We start from the raw sequence: 26,290 nt of genomic DNA, 5'->3' as shown, positions 1-26,290 counted from the left end.
CAAAACACGTTCCTAGCAGCCCTGTCCTATTTGTAATTTGTACACAGCCCCCAACCAACAACACCCACAGCCCACCCAGGCCTTGACACTGCCACTGGAGGGTGAAACAGCTCCTACAAATCAGTTTGGGCACATGAGCAGAGTGCAGGGGAGATGGGAACGGGAACAGAACTTGGTGCTCCTCCAGTGGTTTTCATCAGTGATGAAGAGAGAGAGATGGGGGTTTGGTGTTATGGGCGAAAAATCCCAATTTATTGTGGAGTACAACTGCTTATATACTTATTCTGGGAAGACTAGAAATGTTTTACTACAGGGATTGGGTTAATCATCACAGAAACAAACTTATGCATTTTAAACACCTCTTGCTTGCAGAACTCTGATGTAATTTTGTTTTTCCTGGTAAACCTCTCTTGTGGTGGGGATTGAGAGTCCCCAGGATGAGGTGAGAGATGAGAATCTTCTATGTTTCAGAAGGCTGATATATATTATATATTATATATTATATATTATATATTATATATTATATATTATATATTATATATTATATATTATATATTATATACTATATATTATATTATATTATATTATATTATATTATATTATATTATATTATATTATATTATATTATATTATATTATATTATATTATATTATATTATATAAAATATCTACTAAAACTATACTAAAAAAAGAAACATCAGAAAGTTAAAAAAAAACCCAAAAACCTGTGACAAACTCAGACACAGCTGGCTGTGATTGGTCATCAAGTAAAACCAATTCACATGAGACCAATCAAAGATGCACCTGTTGGTGAACCATCTCTAGACTACATTCTACAGCCATCAAATAGTTATTATTCACATTTATTTTCTGAGGCTTCTCAGCTTCTCAGGAGAAAAATCCTAGCAAAAGGATTTTTCAGAAAATATGTCAGTGACACCCTCTGACTGAATCTTCTTGCAATCTTGATTTAATCCTCAGAGCTCTGTTTGCTCTTGCCAAGGCACCCTGTTCCCAAATCTCTTGGGCTAACAAGGTCCAAAGTCCATCATCTGTTTTGTGTCCCAATATCCCAGTGGTTTTCCAGCAGGACCCAAAGCCAAAGGCAGCGCGGTGGGACTGGGAATGCCAGGATCATTTCCATGGACCTGCATGGTGTTTTGTGCCACAGGGGAGCTGTTCCTGAGGCTTTGCAGGGCTCTCATCTCCCAGCTGAGATCTGTCCCTGGTGCATTTTCCCCTCAATCCCTGCCCAGCATCAGCAGCGTCTCCCCCTTGCCTTTGGCTGCAGCTGATATTTCCTCACCTCCTTCCCTTCCTGCTCCCTCCTCACCCTCTGGGTTCTTGCAGCACCTCCTGAGATGGAGCTGCTCAGCCCCTGGGGCTGTGCTGGCCCTTCCCACAGGGATTTGGGCTGTCTGCTCCAGCTATCCGGAATTTCCAAGGGCATTTTCTGGGCTCCAGCTCTTCCCCTGCAGCATGAGAACTGCAATCCGAGAGGCACAGCTCTCCCACTAATCACCATGTAATTAACTGCTGGAATATTTTCACATTAGAATTACAGCTGATGAAATGCAAACCATTAAGAGCTTCTACAGGAAGCAAAAAAAAAAAAAAGTCTTAAATAAAAACCTCATGCCCTTGGAAGAGCTGCATGAACTGGCTTACAAATTAGCAGAGTGCATCCATGGGGAAAAAAAAAGTTTTCTACAACAGTTGGAAAAACAGGATTAAAAAAATCCCAAAGAACCAGAAAATGGTCACAGTCAGAGACATAAAAACATCTCCTGGCTTGCAGGGTTGGGCAAGAAGGCATCTGGCAAGGAGAGACACTTTGGCTGGTGGAAGAGGCACTGACAAAATGTGTAAACAGTGAGGAAGGCGAGATTTAAGGAAGACATGTGGATTAAAATGAAGGAAAACAGCCTATGAGCATACCAGGGTACAACACAGATCAAGACATGCCTGGTATACAAGAATAAGCTAAAGGTAATCCCATGAGGCCTAGATCCAGAGGCCTCCTGGAGCCCTTCATTTGGAATGAAAATTTAGAGAAGGAATAAAGTTTGTGGAAGAGAGAGGCTCTGGGGACTCCTTCCTGGGTGCTCTTCCAGCAGTGAGAAAATGCTGAATAAAAAAAGACTTCATTCCACTGTTATGGGAACAGGGAGTTCAGTGTTCTGACCAGGGAAACATTTGTGCTGTTGTTTGTTTTGATGGCCTGGTGCTTAAGCACTTCTCAGAAGGGTTTGGGGCTCATGGAGACAGAAGGAGATTTTCTTCTTTGTGGGGCTTTTTACAGATGAGGTCCAGTTCAAATAGGAGGTTTCCATAAAAATACTGAGTTCAGTGACACTTGTAGAGGAAGGCATCAGTGGTGGGTTTCCAGGGTGGGTTTGAGGGTGCATTTCCAGGGTGGAGATTTCCAAGGTGGATTTCCATGTTGAAATTCAATGGTGGATTTCCAGGGTGGAAATTTCCATGGTGGATTTTCAGGGTGGGTTTCCAGGCTGGATTTCCATGGTGGATATCCAGGGTAGAGATTTCCAGGGTGGAGATTTCCAGGTTGGATTTCCAGGGTGCATTTCCATGGTGGTTTTCCATGGTGGAGATTTCCAGAGTGGAAATTTCCATGGTGGATTTTCAGCATGTGTTTCCAGGGTGGGTTTCCATGGTGGAGTTCCAGGGTGGATTTCCAGGGTGGATTTCCAGGGTGGAGATTTCCGTGTTGGAATTCCATAGTGGATTTGCATGGTGGATTTCCATGGTGGGTTTCCCTGGTGATTTTCCAGTGTGGATTTCTGTGATGGGTTTCCAGGGTGGAGATTCCAGGGTGGAGATTTCCAGGGTGGATTTCCATGTTGGAATTCCAGGGTGGAGATTTCCCTGGTGGGTTCCAGGGTGGGTTTCCAGGGTGGAGATTTCCAGGGTGGAGATTTCCAGGCTGGATTTCTGGGGTGCATTTCCATGGTGGTTTTCCATGGTGGAGATTTCCAGGGTGGAAATTTCCATGGTGGATTTCCAGGGTGGAGATTTTCATGCTGGGTTTCCAGGTTGGATTTCCAGGGTGGTTTTCCAGGGTGGAGATTTCCAAGGTGGGTTTCCTGGTAGATTACCAGGGTGCATTTCCAGGGTGGAGATTTTCATGTTGGAATTCCATAGTGGATTTGCATGGTGGGTTTCCAAGGTGGTTTTCCAGGGTGGATTTCCAGTGTGGATTTCTGTGGTGTGTTTCCAGTGTAGAGATTTCCAGGGTGAGTTTCCCTGGCGGGTTTCCAGAGTGGGTTTTCATGGTGGATTTCCATGCTGTGTTTCCAGAATGGGTTTCCAGGATGGAGATTTCCATGCTGGGTTTCCATGGTAGATTTCCAGGGTGGATTTCCATGGTGCATTTCCAGGGTGGATTTCGAGGATGAGTTTCCAAGGTGGGTTTCCATGTTGGAATTCCATAGTGGGTTTCCAGGGTGGAGAGTTCCATGGTGGGTTTCTAGTGTGGATTTCCAGGGTGGGTTTCCACGGTGAATTTCCAGGATGAAGATTTCCAGGGTGGAGATTTCCATGTTAGAATTCCATAGTGGATTTCCCTGGTGGAGATTTCTGGGGTGGAGATTTCCATGTTGGGTTTCCATGGTGGATATCCAGGGTGGAGATTTCCAGGATGGAGATTTCCAGGATGGAGATTTCCATGTTAGAATTCCATAGTGGATTTGCATGGTGGATTTCCCTGGTGGGTTTCAAGTGTGGATTTCCCTGGTGGAGATTTCTGGGGTAGAGATTTCCACGTTGGGTTTCCAGGGTGGAGATTTCCAGGGTGGAGATTTCCAGGATGGAGATTTCCAGGATGGAATTCCATGGCGGGTTTCCAGGGTGGATTTCAAGGGTGGGTTTCCAGGGTGGGTTTCCATGCTGGAATTCCATAGTGGGTTTCCATGTAGGAGATTTCCACGGTGGGTTTCCAGGGTGGAGATTTCCATGTTGGGTTTCTATGGTGGATTTCCAGGGTCACTCCTCAGACACCACCAGCCAGCCTCTGCTAGGCCCAGCAGGGAAAGCCAGAGGACTCCTTGGGGATACCCAAACAGAGATTTCACAGCCTTTTAAACTGAGCCACCCACTAAAAACACCTCAGAGAGCAGGGGTGGTGCTCACACACCCCAAAAGGAAACCAGGACACTTTGCATCCATCTCAGAGGGGGCTGGAGCTGAGGGTGGAATGGAATATCCAGGAATGCCAGAGGGGAATGGCAGTGCTGGTGGGAGAGTTGCACTGGAGGAGAGCAGTGGGGATTGCCCTGGTGGAGCCGTCACCACAGGAGGGATTTTCCTGGATGGGTGACAGATTCCTGTGTCAGGAAGGGGAATGTCCCCCCCGATCCTCCTCAGCTCTGAGTCACCACAGGCACGCATTGAAGGAGCAGATACAGCCTAGATTTTAACTGAAAAAAATATTTTCTAAGATAATTTAATAGGGTATATAACACACAGGTTTCCTTTGTAATTATATATTAAGATTGCACAAGAAATCAAACTTAATTTCCATAATCTGGCCTTCAGGTGTGGTGTGGATATTTGCCTTAACCAAGCACAAAAAGAGATTCTGAGTCTCTACTGTAGCAGAACCAGCAGATAATAGAAAGGACTTGAGCCCCAGCTTTACAGTCCTGCTTTGAATATTAACTTCACAGCCTCTGTTTGAAAACAGTTTCTCTCACTAGAAAGTAAGAAACAGTTAAAAAGTCCATTTCAATTTCCTGTCCCTAGAAATGTCCAATGCAATGCAAGTCTGTAATGGATGTCAAGAGTTCCCACTTCTTGCTGCTTTTTAGTGCAGAGGAGAACAGGGCAGAGTGGCAACAACCTACTACAAAATTCAGGAATGTAGTCAAAAATTCTATTTTTGCTTTAGATTATCCTGATAGCAGTAAATGCTGGTCAAAGCAAAATACTCCCATACTCAGTTTATATATAAAGCACTTGAGAGTGCATGCAAGGATTGATGAATACAGAGATGAGAGAATTAATGGCTGTATAACACAGAAAAATCATCACCACACTGAGATTTATTTATTATTTAAGGATCTCTGCTTTTTGGTTTTTTTTTTTTTAACCAGGAATTTCAAGTGACCTTACTTATTTTAGGAAAGCAAAATCAGCAAGGAAAGCTGGAATATTCCCTTTCCGTTCCAAGACTAGATTAAACTAAACCAGCTCTATAAAGAGGTGCAAAGAGCAAACACTACTAGGTTGAAGGTATTTAGATTTCTAGTCATGCATTTAAACTTATAATTTTATTTATGAATTTTGCTCCAGTCCAATGTTCAAACCTGGTATTAAATTGTCTTTTGACCAAAAAGCTCACACTGTTTTCACCTTCCTTCTGACACAGTTTTGTGAATTTACTTTCAGCTCTTGCATGACAAGTCCATCAGCATGTTTTGCTCTAAAACAAGGCAAGGAGGACAAAATCTTCACTGAGTGACAGACAATTAAAACAGGTTTTATTCAGGTTTTTTTTTAAGCAGGATTTTTGTTCTTAAGAAAGTTCTGCTTGGAGGAAAAGCACCTGGTGATCCACAGGCCTCTGACTTCACTTGAAATCTGTAAATCCAATACCCTTCTGTAAATCCAAAATTCTACGGATAAAGGCCACAGAACTGGCCACTGGGGCAAATATTTGCTGTTGGGCACATGGAATTTGACACAGACACTGTCACACATCACATGGGGCTGTCCTGGCCCTGCCACCATGTCCTGGTGTGCCAGGAGCAGCCCTGCCCTGCCCGGGACAGAGGGCAGCCCTGGGCAGGGAGAGGGAGTTCAGCAGCTCCCTGCAGGGACAGGGCAGGAAAAGGGCCCTGCACCCCTCTGGCTGCCCTGCCCTCACCTGCCAGGGACATCAGTCTTGCCAGAGCGGCTGGAAGCAGAAAGTTCAGTGCTGGCCCCAGGTTTGCTCCAGTGGAACACATAGAACTGACTAAAATATCAAATCTGAGTGTCCCTAAATGTCTTCCCTCTCTGAGCTGCATCCAGATTGCAGGGCAGCATTCTGCAGCCTTGACCTTTAAGAAAATCCCCTCTGGCATATAAAAGAGAGCAACAACCAGCCAAATCCTATCCCATTGCTCAGCATTATTGTACAAATCTGGCTTTTGCTAACGAGCATAGGATTTTCTTACAGTGAAATAAACATTTAGAATTTCTTTTTTTAAACCCAACATGGAATAGCACTGAAAATCTCCCAGATTTTCAGCAAATAAGTTTTCAAAATGCCTCTCCTCTTGCACACATTCATTTTGTTTGTGGTTTGCTCTCCAGAAGATGCTTTGACACAAAATTGAATCTCCTCTGCGTGGCTATGTCTCCCATTAGCATTGCTTCAATAATTTGTGTCAACAGGAAGCTGGAAGGAACAGAGCTCATCTCTTTTTTTCTGCTCCTCCCTGCAGAGTCCTGACAAATGTCCTGCCAGTGCTCCAATCTGTTGCTCAAGATTTTTAAAGTATAACTGGGAGTGGGAAAAGCACAAGAGAGCAACTTGGAGCAGCAGCACAGAGGAGAAAACAAGGTGGGGAAGAGCACTAGAAAGCATCAAATAGCAATAAAGGGCAGTTAAAACAGACCTTCCAAGAAAAAACAAGGTAAAAACAGAGAAGTTAAATGTCCAGTTAGAAGGTGAAGACAGATAAGCAGAAAAGCATCTGCACAAGAAATGCAAAGCAGAACACAGCACATGAAGTCAGAGTTGTGTAAGCTTGGCAAGAGGAGCAAACCAAGGAAAATATCAACAAACTTGCAAAGAAGTGTTTGGCTGTCTGCTCCCAAACTGAAGGAAAAGAAACAAACAACAACTGTGAGATTTCCAATACTAGCAGGTCTGAGAAAAAAAGCCATAGCCAGCCTTCCTCCCAAGGGCTGGGGCTGAGCAAGGAGAGAAATTGGGAGAAATTTTGGCACAACTGAGTGTTCTGTGGCACTTCTCTAACATTTAAAAGCTTCATTTAATTGATATATTTCTATAACAATAAATTCCTACAGTGGGGCAGAGTGGGACATCTGAAGATGCTTCAGCACAAATGGGTTCCCCTCTGGAGCTCTGTGTGAGGAGCACCAGGATCCCCCAGCTCTCTTCACACTCTCCCAGGTATCTCTGGCCAGGCTAGGACAGCTCTGGCCCTTCCTGGCTGCTTCCTCTGTTCCCCCATCCCTGGAGTGCTGGAGCAGAGTGCCAGGAGTGCACTTTGATGGGGCCAAGCTGCCCAGCCCCAGCTCCCACCCCTGCAGAGCCAGGCTGGCACAGCCCTGCCCAAGCTCAGCTCTCCTGGGCTCCCCACATCCCCCAGGGACTCCCTCCACTCCCTCTTCGCTAAATGCAGCCAGTGAGGGTCACAGAGCTCACAAATGAGCCTTGAGCCCCCTCTAAAGCAGAGTGAATGTGTGACTGAGGCAGCAGCAGATCCCTGAAGCCCCCAGAGCAGCCCTGCACCTCCCAGGAGAACAGATGTGCAGCCAGCTGCAGGAGCTGGGATGCTTTTCCTCTGCTCTAAAGGAACCAGAGCTGCCCTGGTGGAACTGGGCTGATTTTGGGAGGGTTTTCTTCCCCTTCAGCCATGCACAGCTGCTGTGCACAAGTGCAGCAGCTCTGGGGTCTCTGCAGGCCTGGAAGGTTCAACACTGTCAGAAAGAAGCTGGAAGCACCAGCCCAGCCCCTGTAATGCCTGTAATTATCATATCACAGCCAGACTGTGAAATAAAAAAGAAAATAGAAATAGAAATAAACCCAACCCTTTATTCCATCTACAGCAGCCTTGGACATTGAACCTTGCAGCCCCTGACAATTAAATCAGAGTTTGCCTCTTTGGTGTCACTAAAATCCACCTCCCTGCCTGACTCCACTATCAGCAAGCTGCTGGACACAGTGGGGTGGGCAGGGAATAAACTGGGGTGTTCCAAAGTACTGCACCCCATCACCAATATTTGCAACTGAAGCTAAAATCCAGCAGGGTTCAACTGAAGGAAATCCTTCAGCATGCAGGATTCACATCAATCTTTACAAGAATCCTGCAAATGGATCCATGCAGGAAAAATTAATTTTTTTTTAATTCCAACACAGGATACTGGCAAATTATATTTTGTATTTTTAATACATGTTTTTTGTTGCTTTTTAAAAAAATATTATTTTTAAAATTTAAATATTATGTTTTCTTTTTGGTATTATTAATATAATATAATATAATATAACATAATATAATATTTTTAACATTTAAAAATATTTTGAGAATTATTATTTCAATTATGAAATTATTTTAAAATATTTTAATAATTAAAAGAATGGGATTCACATAATGCTGCAAGCTCTGATATCATCACCACATTTTGCAGTTCCTTCTGGCCTCCACAATTACTTCACACACCTCCATGGACCCACAGACTCATTTGGGTTGGAAAATCCCTCTAGGATCACCCAGACCAGGAACTAACCATGACCTTCTAGGTCCACCACTCACCCTTGTCCTCAAGTTCCACATCCACGTGGAATTTAAATCTCAAATCCCCCCAGGGACAATGACATCATGTACAATGAGAAAGTTTGCATAAAGCTCCTAAGCCTCAGTTAAGGGAAGCCTCCCTTATTTCCTGAATGATGTTTTCTAAAGGAAAACAAATAATTTAAATGATATCAAATATTAACTTTGGATTAACTTTTCCTTTTCATAAATGCTTTACAGCAGGATCTGCACCCCATTAAACATGAGTAAAACTGTGAGGAGAATTGGGAATCCTATAAGGAGAGTGGATGTTTTTGCCTCACCTTAACTCAGTGTAGCTGTAAATTGAACCAGATAAAATTCTAGTCTTGTTTGATGGGGTTATTTCATGCCCAAGACAATTTATTTGCAACATGACCCTGCACTGGAACTTTCTAATGTTTTTATAATAATTCTTCAAAGAGGGCAGAAACCTTAAAACGGTTCCTCCACAGTTCTGTGTGAGCTCAGCAATAAAGAGCTCAGCCTTTATTTGTAAAAGCCATGCTTTCCCCCCAGCTTTCTGACATCCTCACCAGCATTTAAGTGAAATCCATCTCGAGGCAGGGCCATGAATTTTCCATGAGCTATGTGCTTAGTGTTATCACAGAAGTGAAATAACCCGAGTGCTGTAACAACCCCATACTCTGTGCAGGTTTCAGAGCACAAACATCTCCCCACACACACTCATTCCAACATTGCCTTCCACCTGGCTGCTCACAGCCCAGCTTCTCACAGGGCTGTGCCGTGCTCTGAAGTCCTGCTGTGCATTTGGAGGAGCTGTGCATGCCCTGACACCAGGGAATGCAGGCTTTAATTCCTGCTCTCAGGACATCCCTGGCCATCATCCCACCACACACTGTGACCGTGTTCACAGGGGTCTGAGGATGAGGAAGAGATGAGGATCTGACTCCATGTTTCAGAAGGCTGATTTATTATTTTATGATATATATTATATTAAAACTATACTAAAAGAATAGAAGAAATTATTTCATCAGAAGGCTGGCTATGAATAGAAAAAGAAGAATGACAACAAAGGCTTGTGTCTTGGACAGAGAGTCTGAGCCAGCTGGGCTGTGATTGGCCATTAATTAGAAACAACCCCATGAGCCCAATCCCAGATGCACCTGTTGCATTCCACAGCAGCAGATAACCATTGGTTACATTCTGTTCTTGAGGCCTCTCAGCTTCTCAGGAGGAAAAATCCTAAGGAAAGGATTTTTCATAAAATATCATAACCACCACACCCCACCTTTCAATGATGCACCTCAGATCAAACATAAATTGATTCACTGCTTATTGGCAAGTGCACAGAAAGCCAGGGTACAAAAGGAGCTTTCCTGCAAAATTAAGGGCAGGCAGCTTGTGACACAGAGTGTGAACCTGCCCTCAGAGCTGAAAGATGTTCTACAGCTGGAGCTGTGTGTCCCTGAAACACCAAACACCTGACAAGTGAAGAGCAATAATTTAAAGCCCAAAGACCTTGTACATTGAGTTCTAACTCTCATTTTATCTGAGAGCCCTTTTATGACCAGTCTCACCTCCCTGACTTCCCCTCCTACAGATCTACACTACTCCTACTTTTGCTCTGATACAAGGAAGACTCATTGCCCATGGCTAACTCAATAATTTCCCATCTTTTTAAGGCCCTTTCCACTGCACACTCCCTTTTCCCCCCCTGCTGTTATCAAAGCTGTAATTCCCTTCTGCCACTCCACATTTTACTGCACGAAGGTCAATCTATTTCTCATGAATTAATAAAGATTGTTACTTATGGCTTTTTGTAGCTTTCTGCTTCTCCTTTGTCCGTGGGGCTTTTGCACTTGAAATGTTTGCAGAGAGAACTTCCACAGAAATATCACAGCACTGGTGTTGACAAAAGGATTGTGCAGGAAGAAATCCCTGCCACGCTCTGAGGAGAGGATTAATTGATGCCAAATCCAAGCATGGCCATGGCCATGGAGGGGCACAGTGGTTTTTACCCTTAATTTTAGCAGCAGACTGGGGAGTGCATTCCCAGGCATCCACAACAATTTTCAGCAGGGATTTCACCCAGGAGGGAGCACACACCAGACTGGTCCAACCAAACAAGGCAGATGATGATGTTGGCAAAACCAGCAGTGCCTGGATTCTGCTGCAACATCTGAGCATCCATGAAGCTGGCTGAGTATAGGGATTTTTACCCCTCAGGATATCTATTCTGGAATGGCCTCATAGAAGCAAAGAATATCCTGAGCTGGAAGAGATCCACAATGAGCATTGAAGTCCAACTCCCTACCCCACACAGGACATCTCAAATATCCCCCCATGGGCCATGAGTTCTTCCATTGTTGTTCTCTCCCAAATCTGATGAGGATTTTGTGCTGCTCTGGGATAAACACAGTGGTCTTTACATCTCCCATCACCACCACCAGCACAAGGCAGGGTATTCAAGTTAAAAGGCCAAACAAAGCTCCTGGTGTTTGTACAGAAATTATTTCTGTGCTCACATTAAAAGCTCACACTCCTTACTAGGACTCACCTTGAGGGCAGTGATAAAGTGATAAAAACACAGATATGGCAGTCGGTAAGGAGGAATTATTCCTTGCATTTTGTTGCATATAAATGCTACTGGCTTTGCCTCCCCACCCAGTGAATCAAAGCACTGGGAAATGCCACACAGCTGGAAAATGGGATGCACTGAAATAATGAATTTAGCAATGTACAGCGTGCACTGAGAAGTTGTAAATGCTCTATCAATTATTTATTCCCCCCCCTGCAGGAGTTTACTGCAGTATAAAAGGATAATAAAATGAGCTGCAAGAGGTATATGTTAAAAACTGCTGACAATCGTTTGGAGGGATTTTCATAGTAAGTATTAAAAAATTAACATCTTCAAGGCAATAAAAGTATTGTTGCAAAACTTCCCTGCAGTGTGAAAAATATTGACAACTCTTCTTTTCTTACCCAGATACCAGAGGGAAAAATGAAGTTTTGGCTATTTATGAGAAGTGGGATTTTTTAAAGTTGTTTTAACTGTTGGACAATGGAATTGTAGCAGCCGGGACTGCGCTGTGGATCAGCACCTTTTACAGCACCACATTTTACCTTGTTGCTGCTAATGTTTAGTTCTTCATGAAGCAAAAGAATCACCAAATTCTGCCTCCATTTCCACAGAACTTGTCAAGAAAAACAGCATTGGCTTCTCCACTGAAACTGGCAAAGATCAGTGGCTCTCCAGGGTGCCTCAGTGCTCCAGGGGTAACTGAAAGGACCCAACCCCTACCACAGAGGCACAGGGTTATGAAAAGGGCTTTCAAATGAGGGAACGAGTCCCTTCAGATGGCCTTGCTAAAGCATAGCCCCAAAAATTTCACAGGAATGAGGAAAACACTGGCTAGAGCCTGTTCAAATTATGTTCAAAACCACAAATATGAGAAATATTCTCAGCTTGCTTTTCCCAGACAAATTGTGAATAAACACTCTTTCCTCACTTGAGGAAGCGTGTTAGCAGTGGGGAGGCATTCCGTTGGATGCCTCACTTATGTCTCTATTTGTACTACAAGGATTTTTGCTCTCTGTCCCCACACTGGCTCTTTGAAAAAAAAAATTATTGAAATATCTTAGTTGGGTTTTTAATCCTTCCACTATTTCACTGCTCAGTGAGGGAAGTTTGATGATCAACGTTCATGAAGAGGAGTGAAACACACAATGCAGCAGCTGAAATGCCAGGCCCAGGAAATTTCCAGGTGCAGTGATTTAGCTTTTATGTTTTAAATCCAGCTCAGGGTTTAGCTTTTCTGTTTTTCAAATCCTGTACTGCATTAGGGTATAACGTTAAAACTCCACACAGAGGGCTGGTTACTGTCTTCAGGTTTTGGTCAGACACAACAACTCCTCTCTATGCCTGGGAATCAAGGACACCTCACTGCCTCAGGCCCCAAAAAGTGTAACCAAAAGTGAGCTGGGGGAAGCAAATTGGGGGTAAATGACTTAATTACCTGCAGCTGAAATGGGAGCATTAACCCCTGATATGTGAATGACCAAACTGATAATGGTGTGACAAACTCGTGTCCATGGCCCACTGTTGGGAAGGATGAAAGTTTGGCAAGAAAGTCTCACAGATGTGTGTGCTTGGCAGAAAGATTTTTAAATGTAGAGTCTGATGAAGGAATAGAGATGGAAGCAAGTTTTGATATAGAAGAAAAGAATTGCTGAGCCAGTCTTACTAGATAACTAAGAAGGTAAAAGGTGAGTTAGTTAGAAGGGGTTTTTATGGCTTAGAGCAAAGGATAAACCCACCCCAAACAAGAAGATGTTTTTGCTAAGCAGAAAGCACAGGCAAAAAAGTCAGCAAAGTTGCAAGTAGAAAAAAGGTCTCAGAATTTTCCACTGCAAGAAAACTGAAAAACAACTTCTAGCTTAAACTGTAATGTACTGACTGTTAGTGATTGGAGAACAGTAACATGAATATGGTAATTACAGTAGCTATGATAGGCTGTAGATAATAGTTAAGGTATGGATTGGTTCTACTGTATGAAGATGCTCAGCAAAGAAAAGTCTATAATGCACTGGAACCAAACCCAAAGGGTCTCCAGGCCTGCCTGCAGCTGGAGCTGACAGCTGTGGGCACAGCTCTGTCACCCACCAGCCTGGGCTGCTGGAACTCTTGGATGGAATAAACTGCATTTTGGATACAATAAACTGCATTTTGGATACCATAAACTGCATTTTGGAGAGCCTCTGGAATCCCACATCCCTCATTTAGGCTCTTACAGCCCACCTTGGCTGCGGCTGCTGGAGGCTGTGGCTGCCCAAGCTGTGCCTGCTGAAGGCTTTCATAAATCCCCACTTTATTCTCTGAACCTTTCTGCTCTAGGTCCCCCAAAGGCAGCAGCAGCAGCATCACTCACCACCCAGGGCTTGTCACAGAAGTTGTAGATGGACTCGAGGGAGTTGACGCTGGGCACGCCGGCGTACTGCATGCCGATGATCAGGTTGCGGAAATCCTCGTTCTCCGCCATGCTGTACGAGTGCTGCCGCACCAGCACGAAGTCGGGCCGGAACGACCTGCCAAAAAACATCCACAGTCATGAGAATCCACCAGCAAACTGGTTCTCCTTCCACAGCAAGGTGTGCAGAGGGGGGAAAATGGCTGGTGGGGGAGTAGGGGAGAACATGCGAACCAACGGGAATTGACAAAAGTTGGAAAGAGCCATGGTGGTTCCATGAAAAACATTCAAACCAAAGGGAAATAATAAGAGGTGGAAAGAGCCATGATGGCTTCATGAAAAGCACTTAAACCAAAGGGAGAAAATGGAAAGAGCCATGATGGCTTTGTGAAAAGCACTAAACCAAAGAGAAATGACAAAAGATGGAAAGAGCCCTGATGGCTTCATGAAAAACACTCAGACCAAAGGGAAATGATAAAAGGTGGAAAGAACCATGATAAGAAAGGTGGAAAGAGCTTCAAGGAAAACACTAAACCAAAGGGAATTGACAAATGTTGGAAAGAGCCATGGTGGTTCCATGAAAAACACTAAACCAAAGGGTAATGATTAAAGATGGAAAGAGCCATGATGGTTTAATGAAAAACACTCAAACCAAAGGGAATTGAAAAAAGATGGAAAGAGCCATGATGACTCCATGAAAAACACTCAAAAAAAAGGAAAAAAAAAAGAAAAGAACCATGATGGCTGTGTGAAAAACACTCCAACCAAAGGGAATTGATAAAAGATGGAAAGAGCCATGATGGCTCCATGAAAAACACCCAAACCAAAGGGAAAATATGGAAAGAGCCATGATGGTTTTGTGAAAAACACTCCAACCAAAGGGAATTGATAAAAGATGGAAGGAGTCATGATGGCTTCATGAAAAACACTCAAACAAAAGAGAAGTTACAAAAGATGGAAGGAGTCATGATGGCTTCATGAAAATCTTCAACACCCTTTATCTGTTCAGCATGCGCTCAATAATGGGGTTCCATTAAGAGAAGAGAGAAATTATCATGGATTTCATGTTGTTTTCCTGCTGACAGATAAATCACATCCATCCTCTAGGTATGTCCTCAGTTTGTCTTCTCCATTTTCTGAGCACTGGCAAGCTAAACTGAAGCAGGCAAAGGCCTCTGCCACAAACTTGGGCTTTTGGGGAACAATTTAATTTTTTTTTCCCCCACAATTATTGTCAAGCTGTTTTAAGGACAGTAAGGGATGAAGCAACCACATTGCTGACAAATGGAATCAGACCATAATGGAGAGAATCACAACTGGACTTTTGATCAAGAGACTTGTCAAAATGAATTTTTTGACTTACAGCCACATTTCCCCCTTTTCTCTCTGGTATCTGACCAGCATTTCCCCTGGTTCCCTGCCTATCACCCCCCACCTTTGCCAACAATCCGACACCATCCTCACCTTACTCCAAGCCTGACATTTTGTTACTGGAGAAGGTTATGGAAAATAGAAAACACAAGCCAACAGGACAGAGCCTCCAGAACAGGGGCAATTCACTCCCAGATTTGATGGTTGAAAGAGTCTTTTCTGCATTCCAATTTTAAAGGGGAAGAAAGCCCAGACTAGCTTGAAGATTTCAAGTTCCTGAGAGAGGTATAACTGCAGGGTAAATTAAATTAGCATAGTAAATTGGTGAAATTATTTACATGCCTTAAATAAATACAAGCTGTTGGAGTGAGACACTCTGAAGATTACAAAATCATTCTGAATTCTCAGTCTGGTAGAATAAAAACAACAATACAATTAAAATCCATGTTAAAATTGCTTTAGCAGTTCTGAGATCCCAGCTTGGATGCAGCAGCCCAAGTAGATTAGTTGGATTCTTGAATTTCAAATCACAGAAGTGTTTGGGTTGGAAGGGAGCTTTTAAAGCTCCTTTTCTTTTCTAGTGGAAGGCATCCATGGACATTTTCCACTGTCCCAGGCTGCTCCAAACCCTGTCCAGCCTGGCCTTGGGCACTGCCAGGGATCCAGGGGCAGCCACAGCTGCTCTGGGCACCCTTTGCCATTGTTTTGCCACTGTAAAAAGAAATAAAACCCCAAACCTGCAGGATTTGGCAAAAGCAACATTAAGGATTTGCTGTTAATAGTCGTCAAAATGGCACTGAAGCTCAATGAGCAAAACCTGTAAAGAAATCCTTGCCTTTAAAAAGAATTCCTAAAAAATATCTGCAACACTGCCCTGAGATGTTGTGATCAAAGTTTCAAGAGTTTGGAACATGGAAATCCAATTTACTGGCCCAGCATGAATGTAATACTTAGAGGATTAACGATGCCTTTATTGCTGTTATTAAGGAAGGGATGGGACTATTTTTGGGTTAAGAATGATTTATTATTCAGACAAATATTTTGGTTTTAGAGGTTGTGAGATTTATGAGAGTAAGTAGCTGGTTCTAGTTTAAAAGAAGTTACAAGTTTTTTTGTTATAAGGTAATATATAACATTTTAACTTAATAGATAGTTGCTATAAGGTTTATTTTGTTTTTCTGACTTATTATTTTTATTTAATTTGGTTGTACTGTAGATATTTTTGTTTAGTAGGGTTTTGTTATATTTATATATATATGTTTCTACTATAATTTTAAAACTTTTAGCCTAATCTATACAGACACACGCTTACATTATAAAATCTTCACTATTTTATTAATACAGTGTTTTACTTACTTGAGGTATATTTTTTCTTGCAATTATAGAAACATAAGTTTATGATTTTTTTTTTGTTTAATGTTTGTGTATTTTATTTCTATATTAATTTAAGCTTTGTCTAAGGTTGTAGGTCAAACTCTTCAGTGTCTGTAGAAGTTTTTGTTTTTCCAATTCCTGCATGCCCTCATTAAAATTGCAGACTCCTCAGTGAAAGAAAGAGGCAACTTTTATTTATTAAAATAAGGGGGATAACACATCCCAGACAGTGCTGTGGCTTCAAATAAAAGAACAGAAAGTGTCCTCTCAAAGACCAATTTAATGAAAGAATTGGGGAATGGAGGGGATGTACTTTTTAAAAATTAAAAATAAAGAAATACAGTTTGCTTTGCAAAAGCTCCTCAAAGGGCTATGACACATTCCCATAATTGTTCTAGTTCTGTAATTAATGCTGGATGGAGTGACTGCATCCAGAAGGAGGCCAGGAGGAAAATTTTAATTGTGGCTCAAGCATCAAGACCCAAAAATCTCAGCATAATGTTACAGAAAAAATAATTTTTCATGGTATGATTTTCATTCACAAAAAACAAACAAGTCAGTGCCTGTTAAATATGTTTTTTCCTCCTAAACTAAACCAAATCAAGCAAAATTTTGTCATTGAAGTTTCTATGATTTTTCTAACTAACAATTTGCTCATAAGTCTGTGATACAAGGTCACTTTGGGCCTAAGAATTTGTTATTATTGATGACAAATATCTCCAATTAGCACAGGAACAGAGAATTCTCTCCCATCATGCCTGCACCTCCACAAGCCACATCCCCAGGTGTCTCACACCGGATTGAGGGAAAATGATCAGCTTCAGGCAGTTCCTTTTGGGTAAACAAATCACACAGAAAACTCTAATATTGTTATCTCATTCTCAGCCTTATCTGATAACACAAAGCTCCTTTTTTCTCTAAAGAACAGCAGCACTTTTACCAAGTTTTCTCACGACCTGCAAATCTTTGGAGATGTTATTTTCTGGAGGTTCCCAGCCCTCATTTTCTCCTGACATGTTTTGATGGCAACTTGGCCTTGATACTTTTTAAAACATTTTTTGGAATAGTACAGAAAAGCCACCAGGGAGCAGTGATCAAGATTTCTTGGCTCCAAACTTCCATCATCGGGTAAAAAATTCCACCAACCCTAAGAAAAATCAAATCTCTTACTCTTCTAAGGAAATAATCCTGTGGGTTTGGCACAAGATCATTGTTTTTGTATTAAACTGCGATATTTTTAAAACATGCCAGAGATTAAAGAATTGGAATTTTGAAGCATAAACTTATCTTTAATATTTTTTCCTGGAGTTTGTTGGGTGTTTTTGTTGCTTTGGTATTTTGGTTTGGTTTTGGTTCTTTGTTTGTTTGTTTGCTTGTTTACATAAATGAGTAGATATATTCAAATCTTTTATTTGGAGATGTGTTCTGCAAACCATAAAGATCCAGGACATGCTTGTGTATCTCTGCCTTTAAATGCAATTTTTCAGCCAAACAACTGCTACACTTCACTTACACATAAATGCCAAAATAGGAGCAATTCTCACCATTTAAATAAAATATTGGATTATAGTTTTGATAATCATTTTGCCAATATGATAATTTTGCTGATATAAATTTTCTGATACTTCCTCAATTTTTTCCTTTGCCCTGTTTTCTCCCCTCACATTTATGAGGCTGTTGATGTCCTCACTGAATAAAACCAAAAGTTAAATTTACCCTGCCTTCCTTGGCATCCTCCTTTTTAGACAAAACAGCTCTTGGGAAATGTGAGGTGTTTAAACCAAAATGTTTCAAACAGGCTGAAATATTCCAGGAACTGCCCTGAGAGGGGTGTTTTGACTTGGTCTCTTTCAATAGAAAATATTCCATGTTGGAAATAAATTCTGCTATTCTGGGAAAGTCTGGCAGGCACAAAATCACCAAGTTTGGGTCCTTCTGTAGCAAACATAAAACCCAAATCAATAACCCCAACTCCCAACCATGTATTCTTTATTCTGGACTTCCTTCCCTTAATAAATCCATTTTCCTCATGATTAAAATGTCAAGATGTGCCCTCCCTGTCACAAAAAGCTTGTCACAAATCAGACATTTTATTTTCTGCTCTCCCTGAGGTGCATCACTCAAAATCCACAAACACAGCCCAAGCACTCAGCACCTTTCCCACCCAGCCATGATGCCATTTCTTGCTTTTTGCTGATATTCCACTGAGTTTTGCTTACCTGACAACTTTTGTGCCATTTCGAATGATTTGGATATCAACTGCATAATTGCCATCAGCATGGGCTATCAAGTTGATTTCTGAAAATTCTGCCTGTGAAGAAAAGGCTCCTGTTAGTTCAGCCTGGTTTGTTTTACCTTTATTTTCCAACTCCCTTATTTTCAGCATTAGGGCCTGAAGTGCTGGCAATCTACATTTGAAATAAAATGAGCACCAAGAGGGCATTGATCCAGCAGTATTTGTCACATTTCAAAAGGTTTTAATCCAAAGAGAGCAAAAGGTTAAAAAACAATGTTGTGGAAATGGGTTGTGGGGCAGTAGCAAGTGGATTTACTCCTCCCTGTCTGCACAGAAATGTAGGGATTATGTTTTTGCTTTGCACAATGTTGTCAAAGAGATTATTACAGGCTCAACATTGACAGAAAGTTTTGAAGAAAACAGTACAAAAGCAGAATTAAAATAACATTTTCTTATAGAATTTAGTGTCTCCTCACACTGCTCACCCTTTCGATTTTCTTTATGTGCATTTACTCTTTAGAAGAAAACCTGGCGCTAATGAGCAATTGTCTCACAAAATCCTCAATTAAAGCTACTTTTCCAGAAGTCTTCTCACCCAGGAGATGTGGAATTTCGAGGGAGCTGCTCCCACCCCGTGAATCTGCAGTGATTTGAAAGGAAAGGACAGGATGTTTTACATCTATCCCCAGCCTTTCACCAGCCTAGACTCTCAAGGCACTTCACAATAACATCCCCCAGCAGAAGAACTGAAATGCAGCCAGCTGTCTCCTGGTGGAGAAATGAAAGAGTCAGTGCTGTCCCAGGCAGCAGCAGCAGAGGATAGAGAGTGTCACAATGCCCCTGAGAAATGGAATTGCTGCGAGTATTCCCGGGGGCATTTCACACCCTGGGCTCAGGGGCTCAGGGCTGAGCTGCTGCTGCTGCTGCTCTCAGGGCTGGGCTCCCTTCAGCCCCCACACCCTCGCACCTCCCGGGGTCCCTGGGCCAGCGCTGCAGAAACAAAATGTGTTTGTTATGGCAAAGACAAGGAAATGGGGAGAGAACGGCATCCTGTGCGGGCACTGCGAGCGTCAGACTCGGCAACCCACTCCCACCCCGAGCTACCTCCAATGAACAAACCATTCCAAAGCTTAGGGTGGGGGACAGAAGATAATGTATGCAGAGAAAGGCAGGGTGAAAGTGAAGTAATTACTGTTATAATACAATAAATACTATCATAAATAATAAATGCTATAAAAGAAATGCTATAATAAACAATATAAAAATAAACGCTATAATATAAAATATTATAGTATTTAATACTATATATAAATACTAAATATAAAAATACTATAATATAAAAACTATAATAAATACTATAATAAATACTATAAATAATATAAAAATAAACGCTATAATATAAAATATTGTAGTATTTAATACTATATATAAATACTAAATATAAAAATACTATAATATAAAAACTATAATAAATACTATAATAAATACTATAAATAATATAAAAATAAATGCTATAATATAAAATATTATAGCATTTAATACTATATATAAATACTAAAATACTGAATAGAAAATACTATAATAGAAAACTATAATAAATACTATAAAAAGAAATACTATAATAAATAATATAAAAATAAACGTTATAATATAAAATATTATAGTATTTAATACTATTGATAAATACTAAAATACTGAATAGAAAATACTATAATATAAAACTATAATAAATACTATAAAAATAAATACTATAATAAATAATATAAAAATAAACGTTATAATATAAAATATTATAGTATTTAATACTATATATAAATACTAAAATACTGAATAGAAAATACTATAATATAAAAATACTATAATATAAAACTATAATAAATACTATAAAAAGAAATACTATAAAAACAATATAAAACTAAACGTTATAATATAAAATATTATAGTATTTAATACTATATATAAATACTAAAATGCTAAATATAAAATACTACAATATAAACACTGTAATAAATACTATAAAAAGCAATCCTATAATAAATAACACGGTGATAATACAATAATACAATAAATGGTATTAGCAGCAGGACGCTGCAGTCGTTGCTGTTTGTGTGCTGGTGTGTAACAAAAGGGTTTGTGTGGCCCAGAAACTTGCAGGCTCTCTCTGATGAAATTCCAGCAGCACGGGAAGGCAATTCCAGGTGTACAGAAAACCACCCAAAAATGCAAAAAAACCCCATAAAAATACCCACAATTAAGCCTGAAATCATCCAAAATCATCCAAAATCATCCAAAATCATCCCAAAACCCCCAGCAGGAGCTGGAAGACCTGGCCAGGGAGGGCAAGGGACACAAAATCACCCCAAATTAACCCAAAATTGACCCACAATACAGAAAAACACCCAACAATGCAAAAAAAACCACCCAAAATTAAGCCTGAAATCTCCTCAAATAATCCAAAATCACCCCAAAACCCTGAGCAGGAGATGGATGACCTGGCCAGGGAGGGTGAGTGACCTAAAATCACCCCAAAATTAACTCAAAATGCAGAAAACCATGAAGAAATAATAAAAAAAACCCCATAAAAATATGCAAAAATCACCAAAAATGATCCCAAAATCACCCCAAAATATCCCAAAACCCCCTGCAGGGGCTGGATGACCTGGCCAGGGAAGGTGAGTGACCCAAAATCACCTAAAATCACCCCAAAATTAACTCAAAATGCAGAAAACCACCAAAAATAATAAAAGAAACCCCATAAAAAGATGCAAAAATCACCAAAAATGATCCCAAAATCACCCAAAATACCACAAAAGCCCCAGCAGGGGCTGGATGACCTGGCCAGGGAGGGTGAGTGACCGCAAATCACCTAAAATTAACCCAAAGTACAGAAAACCACCAAGTAATACAAAAAAAACCCATAAAAAGATGCAAAAATCACCAAAAATGATCCCCAAGTCGCCCCAAAATACCACAAAAGCCGCAGCAGGGGCTGGATGACCTGGTCAGGGAGGGTGAGCGACAAAAAATCACCTAAAATCAACCCAAAACCAACCTGAAATACCACAAACTGCAAAAAACCCTCCTCTAAAAGCAGGAAAAAAACCCCATAAAAATACCCAAACTTACCCTGAAATACCCCAAATTACCCCAAAAGCCCCAGCAGGAGCTGGATAGCTGGATGAGCTGGCCAGAGAGCATGAGGGACCCAAAATCACCTCAAATCACCCCAAAATTAACTCAAAATACAGAAAACCACCAAGTAATAAAAAAAAAACCCATAAAATATGCAAAAATCACCAAAAATGATCCCCAAGTCACCCCAAAATACCACAAAAGCCCCAGCAGGGGCTGGATGACCTGGCCAGGGAGGGTGAGTGACCCCGAATCACCCCAAAATTAGCCCAAAGTACAGAAAACCACCAAGAAATAATAAAAAACCCCATAAAAATATGCAAAAATCACCAAAAATGATCCCAAAATCACCCAAAATACCACAAAACCCCCAGCAGGAGCCGGATGACCTGGCCAGAGAGCATGAGGGACACAAAATCACCTAAAATCACCCCAAAATTAACCCAAAATGCAGAAAACCACCAAGAAATAATTAAAAAACCCCATAAAAAGATGCAAAAATCACCAAAAATGATCCCCAGATCATCCAAAATCACCCCAAAACCCCCAGCAGGAGCTGGACGATCTGGCCAGGGAGGGTGAGTGACCCAAAATCACCTAAAATCACCCCAAAATTAACCCAAAATGCAGAAAACCACCAAAAATAATTTAAAAACCCCATACAGATATGCAAAAATCACCAAAAATGATCCCCAAATCACCCCAAAATAGCACAAAAGCCTCAGCAGGGGCTGGATGACTGGGCCACGGGGGGTGAGGGACACAAAATCACCTAAAATCACCGAAAAATTAACTCAAAATGCAGAAAACCACCAAAAATAATAAAAGAAACCCCATAAAAAGATGCAAAAATCACCAAAAATGATCCCCAGATCATCCAAAATCACCCCAAAACCCCCAGCAGGAGCTGGATGATCTGGCCAGGGCAGGTGAGTGACCCAAAATCACCTAAAATCACCCCAAAATTAACCCAAAATGCAGAAAACCACCAAGAAATACTAAAAAAAACCCCATAAAAAGACGCAAAAATCACCAAAACCGATCCCCAAGTCCCCAGGTGTGTCCCCAGGTGTGTCCCAGGTGCCCCCAGGAGTTTTGGCTCCTGTTCAAGGCTTGGGCTGGGCTGTCAGCTGCCTGCCCTGGCCTAGGTGGCGATGGGCAGATCAGCTGTTTTCATTTTCCTGCCTCTCCCTCCATCCTCCTGCAGAGCCCTGGCAAAGCTTCCCATGCTCCCAGGGTATCAGATATTCCCAGGTGGAAGGGCTGGATGCTGCAGCCTTGCAGAGGATTCACATCTGGATGCACACAGTTAATGACAAATTCCCCTCACTCCTTGAAAATCCACTGACAAAACAGCTCAAGGACTGATGCTTTCTACAGCAGCATCTATTTGAGCATTTCAAGCTTCAAAAGCACTGAAAAATCTTCTTTAAACCCCTAGTTTCAGCTTAAATAAAATATCTATAATGCCAGCGCACCCTAAATTATATCTCCATGCCTGTTCCTATTTGTTATGGATTTTTTTTAAACCCTCACAAGCTAGCACTGCACCAGAGCACATTTCTGTTCCTGAGTGGGGAATTAGTGATACAGAAGTGCCACACGTAATTCATGGAGTGTCTGGGAACCTCACAGTTCCTAAGCAACAGCTCCTGAACACAAGATGTTTTTCATGCTGTGAAAATTATGGTGAAAATCCCCTCAGAAGAGGCCACTCCGGGTGCCAAGAAAGGGCTGCTGTGCTTTAACCCCAGCTGGCAGCTCAGCCCCAAACCCATTCCCACCCAGAGGGTACCAGTGGGAAAACTTTGTAACTTTTTACCCACCAGAAGGGGAAAAGTGGGAAAACTGTGGGTTGGGATGAACAGAATTCAAGAGCTAAAGCAAAAGCTGTGAGTGGAAACAGGAAACCAACACCCCAGCAGCTCCAGGGGAAAATTAACTCTGCCCCAACCCAAACCATCACGTTTCCCTAATTGTGAGGGGTTTGGGGTACAAAGATTGTGAATATTTCTGTACATGAATGCACAGAGAACCATGGAGTCATCGAGGTTGGAAAAGCCCCCCTCAGATAATCTCCAATATCATTAATCCAAGGCCACCAGCAAACCCTGTCCCCAAGTGCCACATGAACACAGCTTTTAAATCCCCCCAGGGAGGGATTACACACATTTATTAAATATATGTGTTTCTATAAATGCACAGATATAAAAATAAAAATATCAAAATAAATCATATATACTATATATAAAAATAACATTTTTGAATACATTATATATATAAATATAAAATATATAAAAATAACATTCAGGCTAAGTCACTTACCTGTTCCACCTTTATGTCATACTCTCCATGGACCTTTTTTCCACGAAAAGCCTTGGCCCTGCAGGAAAAAAAAGGAGAGAAAATCAAGGATGTATTTATCTGCAATCACTGTCTATAGAAAACTTCCTGTATTGCCTCCAATGTCCTGAAAACACACTAATATACTAATTCAATCCACCTGATGCACAGGTAGATTTAATCTACCCCATCCCACAATATTTTGTAATAAAAAGCATGATGTGATTTCCAGCACTGAAGTGAAAATGCACTGAAATGATGAAACATCAGAAGTACACATTTCACAGCTGTTAAACAATATAAAAGGAGTCCTATTAAACAGGTACAATCTTGCTCTCCAAGTCAACAGTGGCAGTGAAAATTCATTTCCTGTGCACAATTTCCTTACAACCACTCACATTCATCTTTATCCACATATTTCATGCAGAAAAACTGGTTTATTGGGAATCCTGTGCTTAGAAACCTTATATTGTTTTTGAAGTGTCAGAGAACTGGAGACTGCAGTTGTCAGATATTTGAGTTTCCTAATCAATTTTCCTTCCTTTAGACTGACTTGATATGAAATAATTAATGTGAAGGAGAGTTTATGGGCAATTATTATGCACCAGGATTGCTGGGATAAAACAGAATTCACTGATCCTTACAAGCAGACATTCCTCCAGGAATCCATCCCTTGTATCCCTCAGGCTGAATGTATCTGCTTTGGACTAAAGGAGAATTTCAACAAAAAAGATAAATCTGTTGATAAAAAGGAATTATTCTGACCCTGATCTTGTTGAAGGAATATGGGATCAGCCCCTCTGCGTTTTCTTTGCTCGAGTCAAAGCTTAGGGTGCCTTCCCTGCTTTTTTCTTGTGCAAGGAAAAAATTGTTGCCCAATTCAAAACCTGCACACCACAGAACATCACCTCAAGTGTTAAAGAAGAGCAGCTTTGTGCATTCCATCAAACAAAATTCTTCTAACAAAATGCATCTAACAAAATGCTGTTGTATTAATGAAATCTACCTCCCCAATGAAAGCAATAGCAATACATAGATTAATAATTTATTTCTCCTGATCCAGAGGAATTTCACCACTGATTTCAATCGTGGATAAACAAAATTTCTTAATAAACAAATGTGAACACCACCTTGGGCAGCATTTCATAAGGAATAAGGGTATTTCTTAAAGATATGTCTTAAGGATATGGATAATGGATGGTAGAAGTTTTTATGCTGAAATCACACAGTAAAATATTGCCCAACCAATAATTCTGTATAAACATGCAATGGGAGAGAAGAAAACAAAGAAGAAAGCTTTTGTATTATTATTTTTTAAACTGCATTCTTGCAATAAATACACAGGAAAGATGAAGTTTGAAATCCATTGTTCTGTTCTGGGAGGTGCACACTCAGCTTAGTGTTACCAAATATTTTTTCCCATACTAAAGGTAGAAGTTAAAAAAACCCCTAATTTACAGAAAAATCATTAATCGCTTGTTTATCTTTCCAAATTTGTTTTGGAATCCCTTAAGAGGAATGTGAGCATCACCTCTTGGAATCTTTGGGGATTCTGGATGTGTTTTATGGGAAAAGCCAGGAGATCTGAGCTGGAGGAAGGGGCCACAATCAGGAGGAGAGCACCCAGCTCCCATCAACAGAGATCTTTAATGCCCCTCTGAAAAACTAAACATTCACCACTGCAAAAAATGCTTCAAAGTCCTGTTCTGGTCGCCATGACTTTAACAGCCTTGTCCTGGCTGAATTCTGCTGGGAGCAGGATGAGCTCCTGGGCTTTATCCCTGGTGCAGAAACAGGTGAGGGAAGTGCATTATTGGACATCACATGACACATTTGATTTAAATACAATTATCTTGGCTACATTATAGTGAAGCTGCCTCTTGGCCACTGGAAAACCAGTTTAAATACTCAGTTTCTTCAAATGTAAATGGAAACTGTACAGAGATTAAACCTTCCCCAAAAGCTGCCCTAACAAATATCAGGAATTGGCAGCTCTGAGAGAAGGAATGGACCTGGGAAAGCACAGAGAGCTCAGGACAGACCCTTCCACTCTTTACTCCAAGTATGTGTTAGTGAGATAACCAAAATACTCATTAGCTGTTAATTAGTGAGATGCTAGAACTCTAAATTCAGTCTTTCTGCTCAAACATGAGGCAATCTCCAAAGAGCTAAACCCTGGCACGATTCACATTTCAACAAATGACTTCAGCTTTGAAAATAAACAGGAGCAGTGAGGACTGAAGTGGAGCAATCTGAGGCTTGAAAACAAACCTGACATTCAATCATTTCAAGAGAATCAATTTTGCAGCAGCTTTAACCAACAACTTTTATGAAAATGTATAATATTCCACAATATTCTCCAAATGTTGAGCCCCAGAC

At 41.1% G+C, this 26,290-nt stretch overlaps 1 protein-coding gene across 1 annotated transcript in view; it reads right to left on the bottom strand.

Annotated features, from left to right (window-relative positions):
* Positions 1-26,290, bottom strand: part of SYN2 (synapsin II) — a 191,027-nt gene that overhangs the window by 96,269 nt on the left and 68,468 nt on the right. The window contains exons 2-4 of the mRNA XM_066557968.1: positions 23,894-23,951; positions 18,420-18,511; positions 13,417-13,573 (exon numbers count right to left, since the gene is read on the bottom strand). Of these exons, the coding sequence (XP_066414065.1) occupies positions 13,417-13,573; positions 18,420-18,511; positions 23,894-23,951 (307 nt within the window). The remainder of the gene's footprint in view (positions 1-13,416; positions 13,574-18,419; positions 18,512-23,893; positions 23,952-26,290) is intronic.

Source organism: Molothrus aeneus, chromosome 12 (assembly GCF_037042795.1).
Source record: "Molothrus aeneus isolate 106 chromosome 12, BPBGC_Maene_1.0, whole genome shotgun sequence".
Taxonomy (NCBI): Eukaryota; Metazoa; Chordata; class Aves; order Passeriformes; family Icteridae; genus Molothrus; species Molothrus aeneus.
The sequence above is the reverse complement of the archived record's forward strand: the minus strand, read 5'-3'. Positions and strand labels throughout refer to the sequence as shown.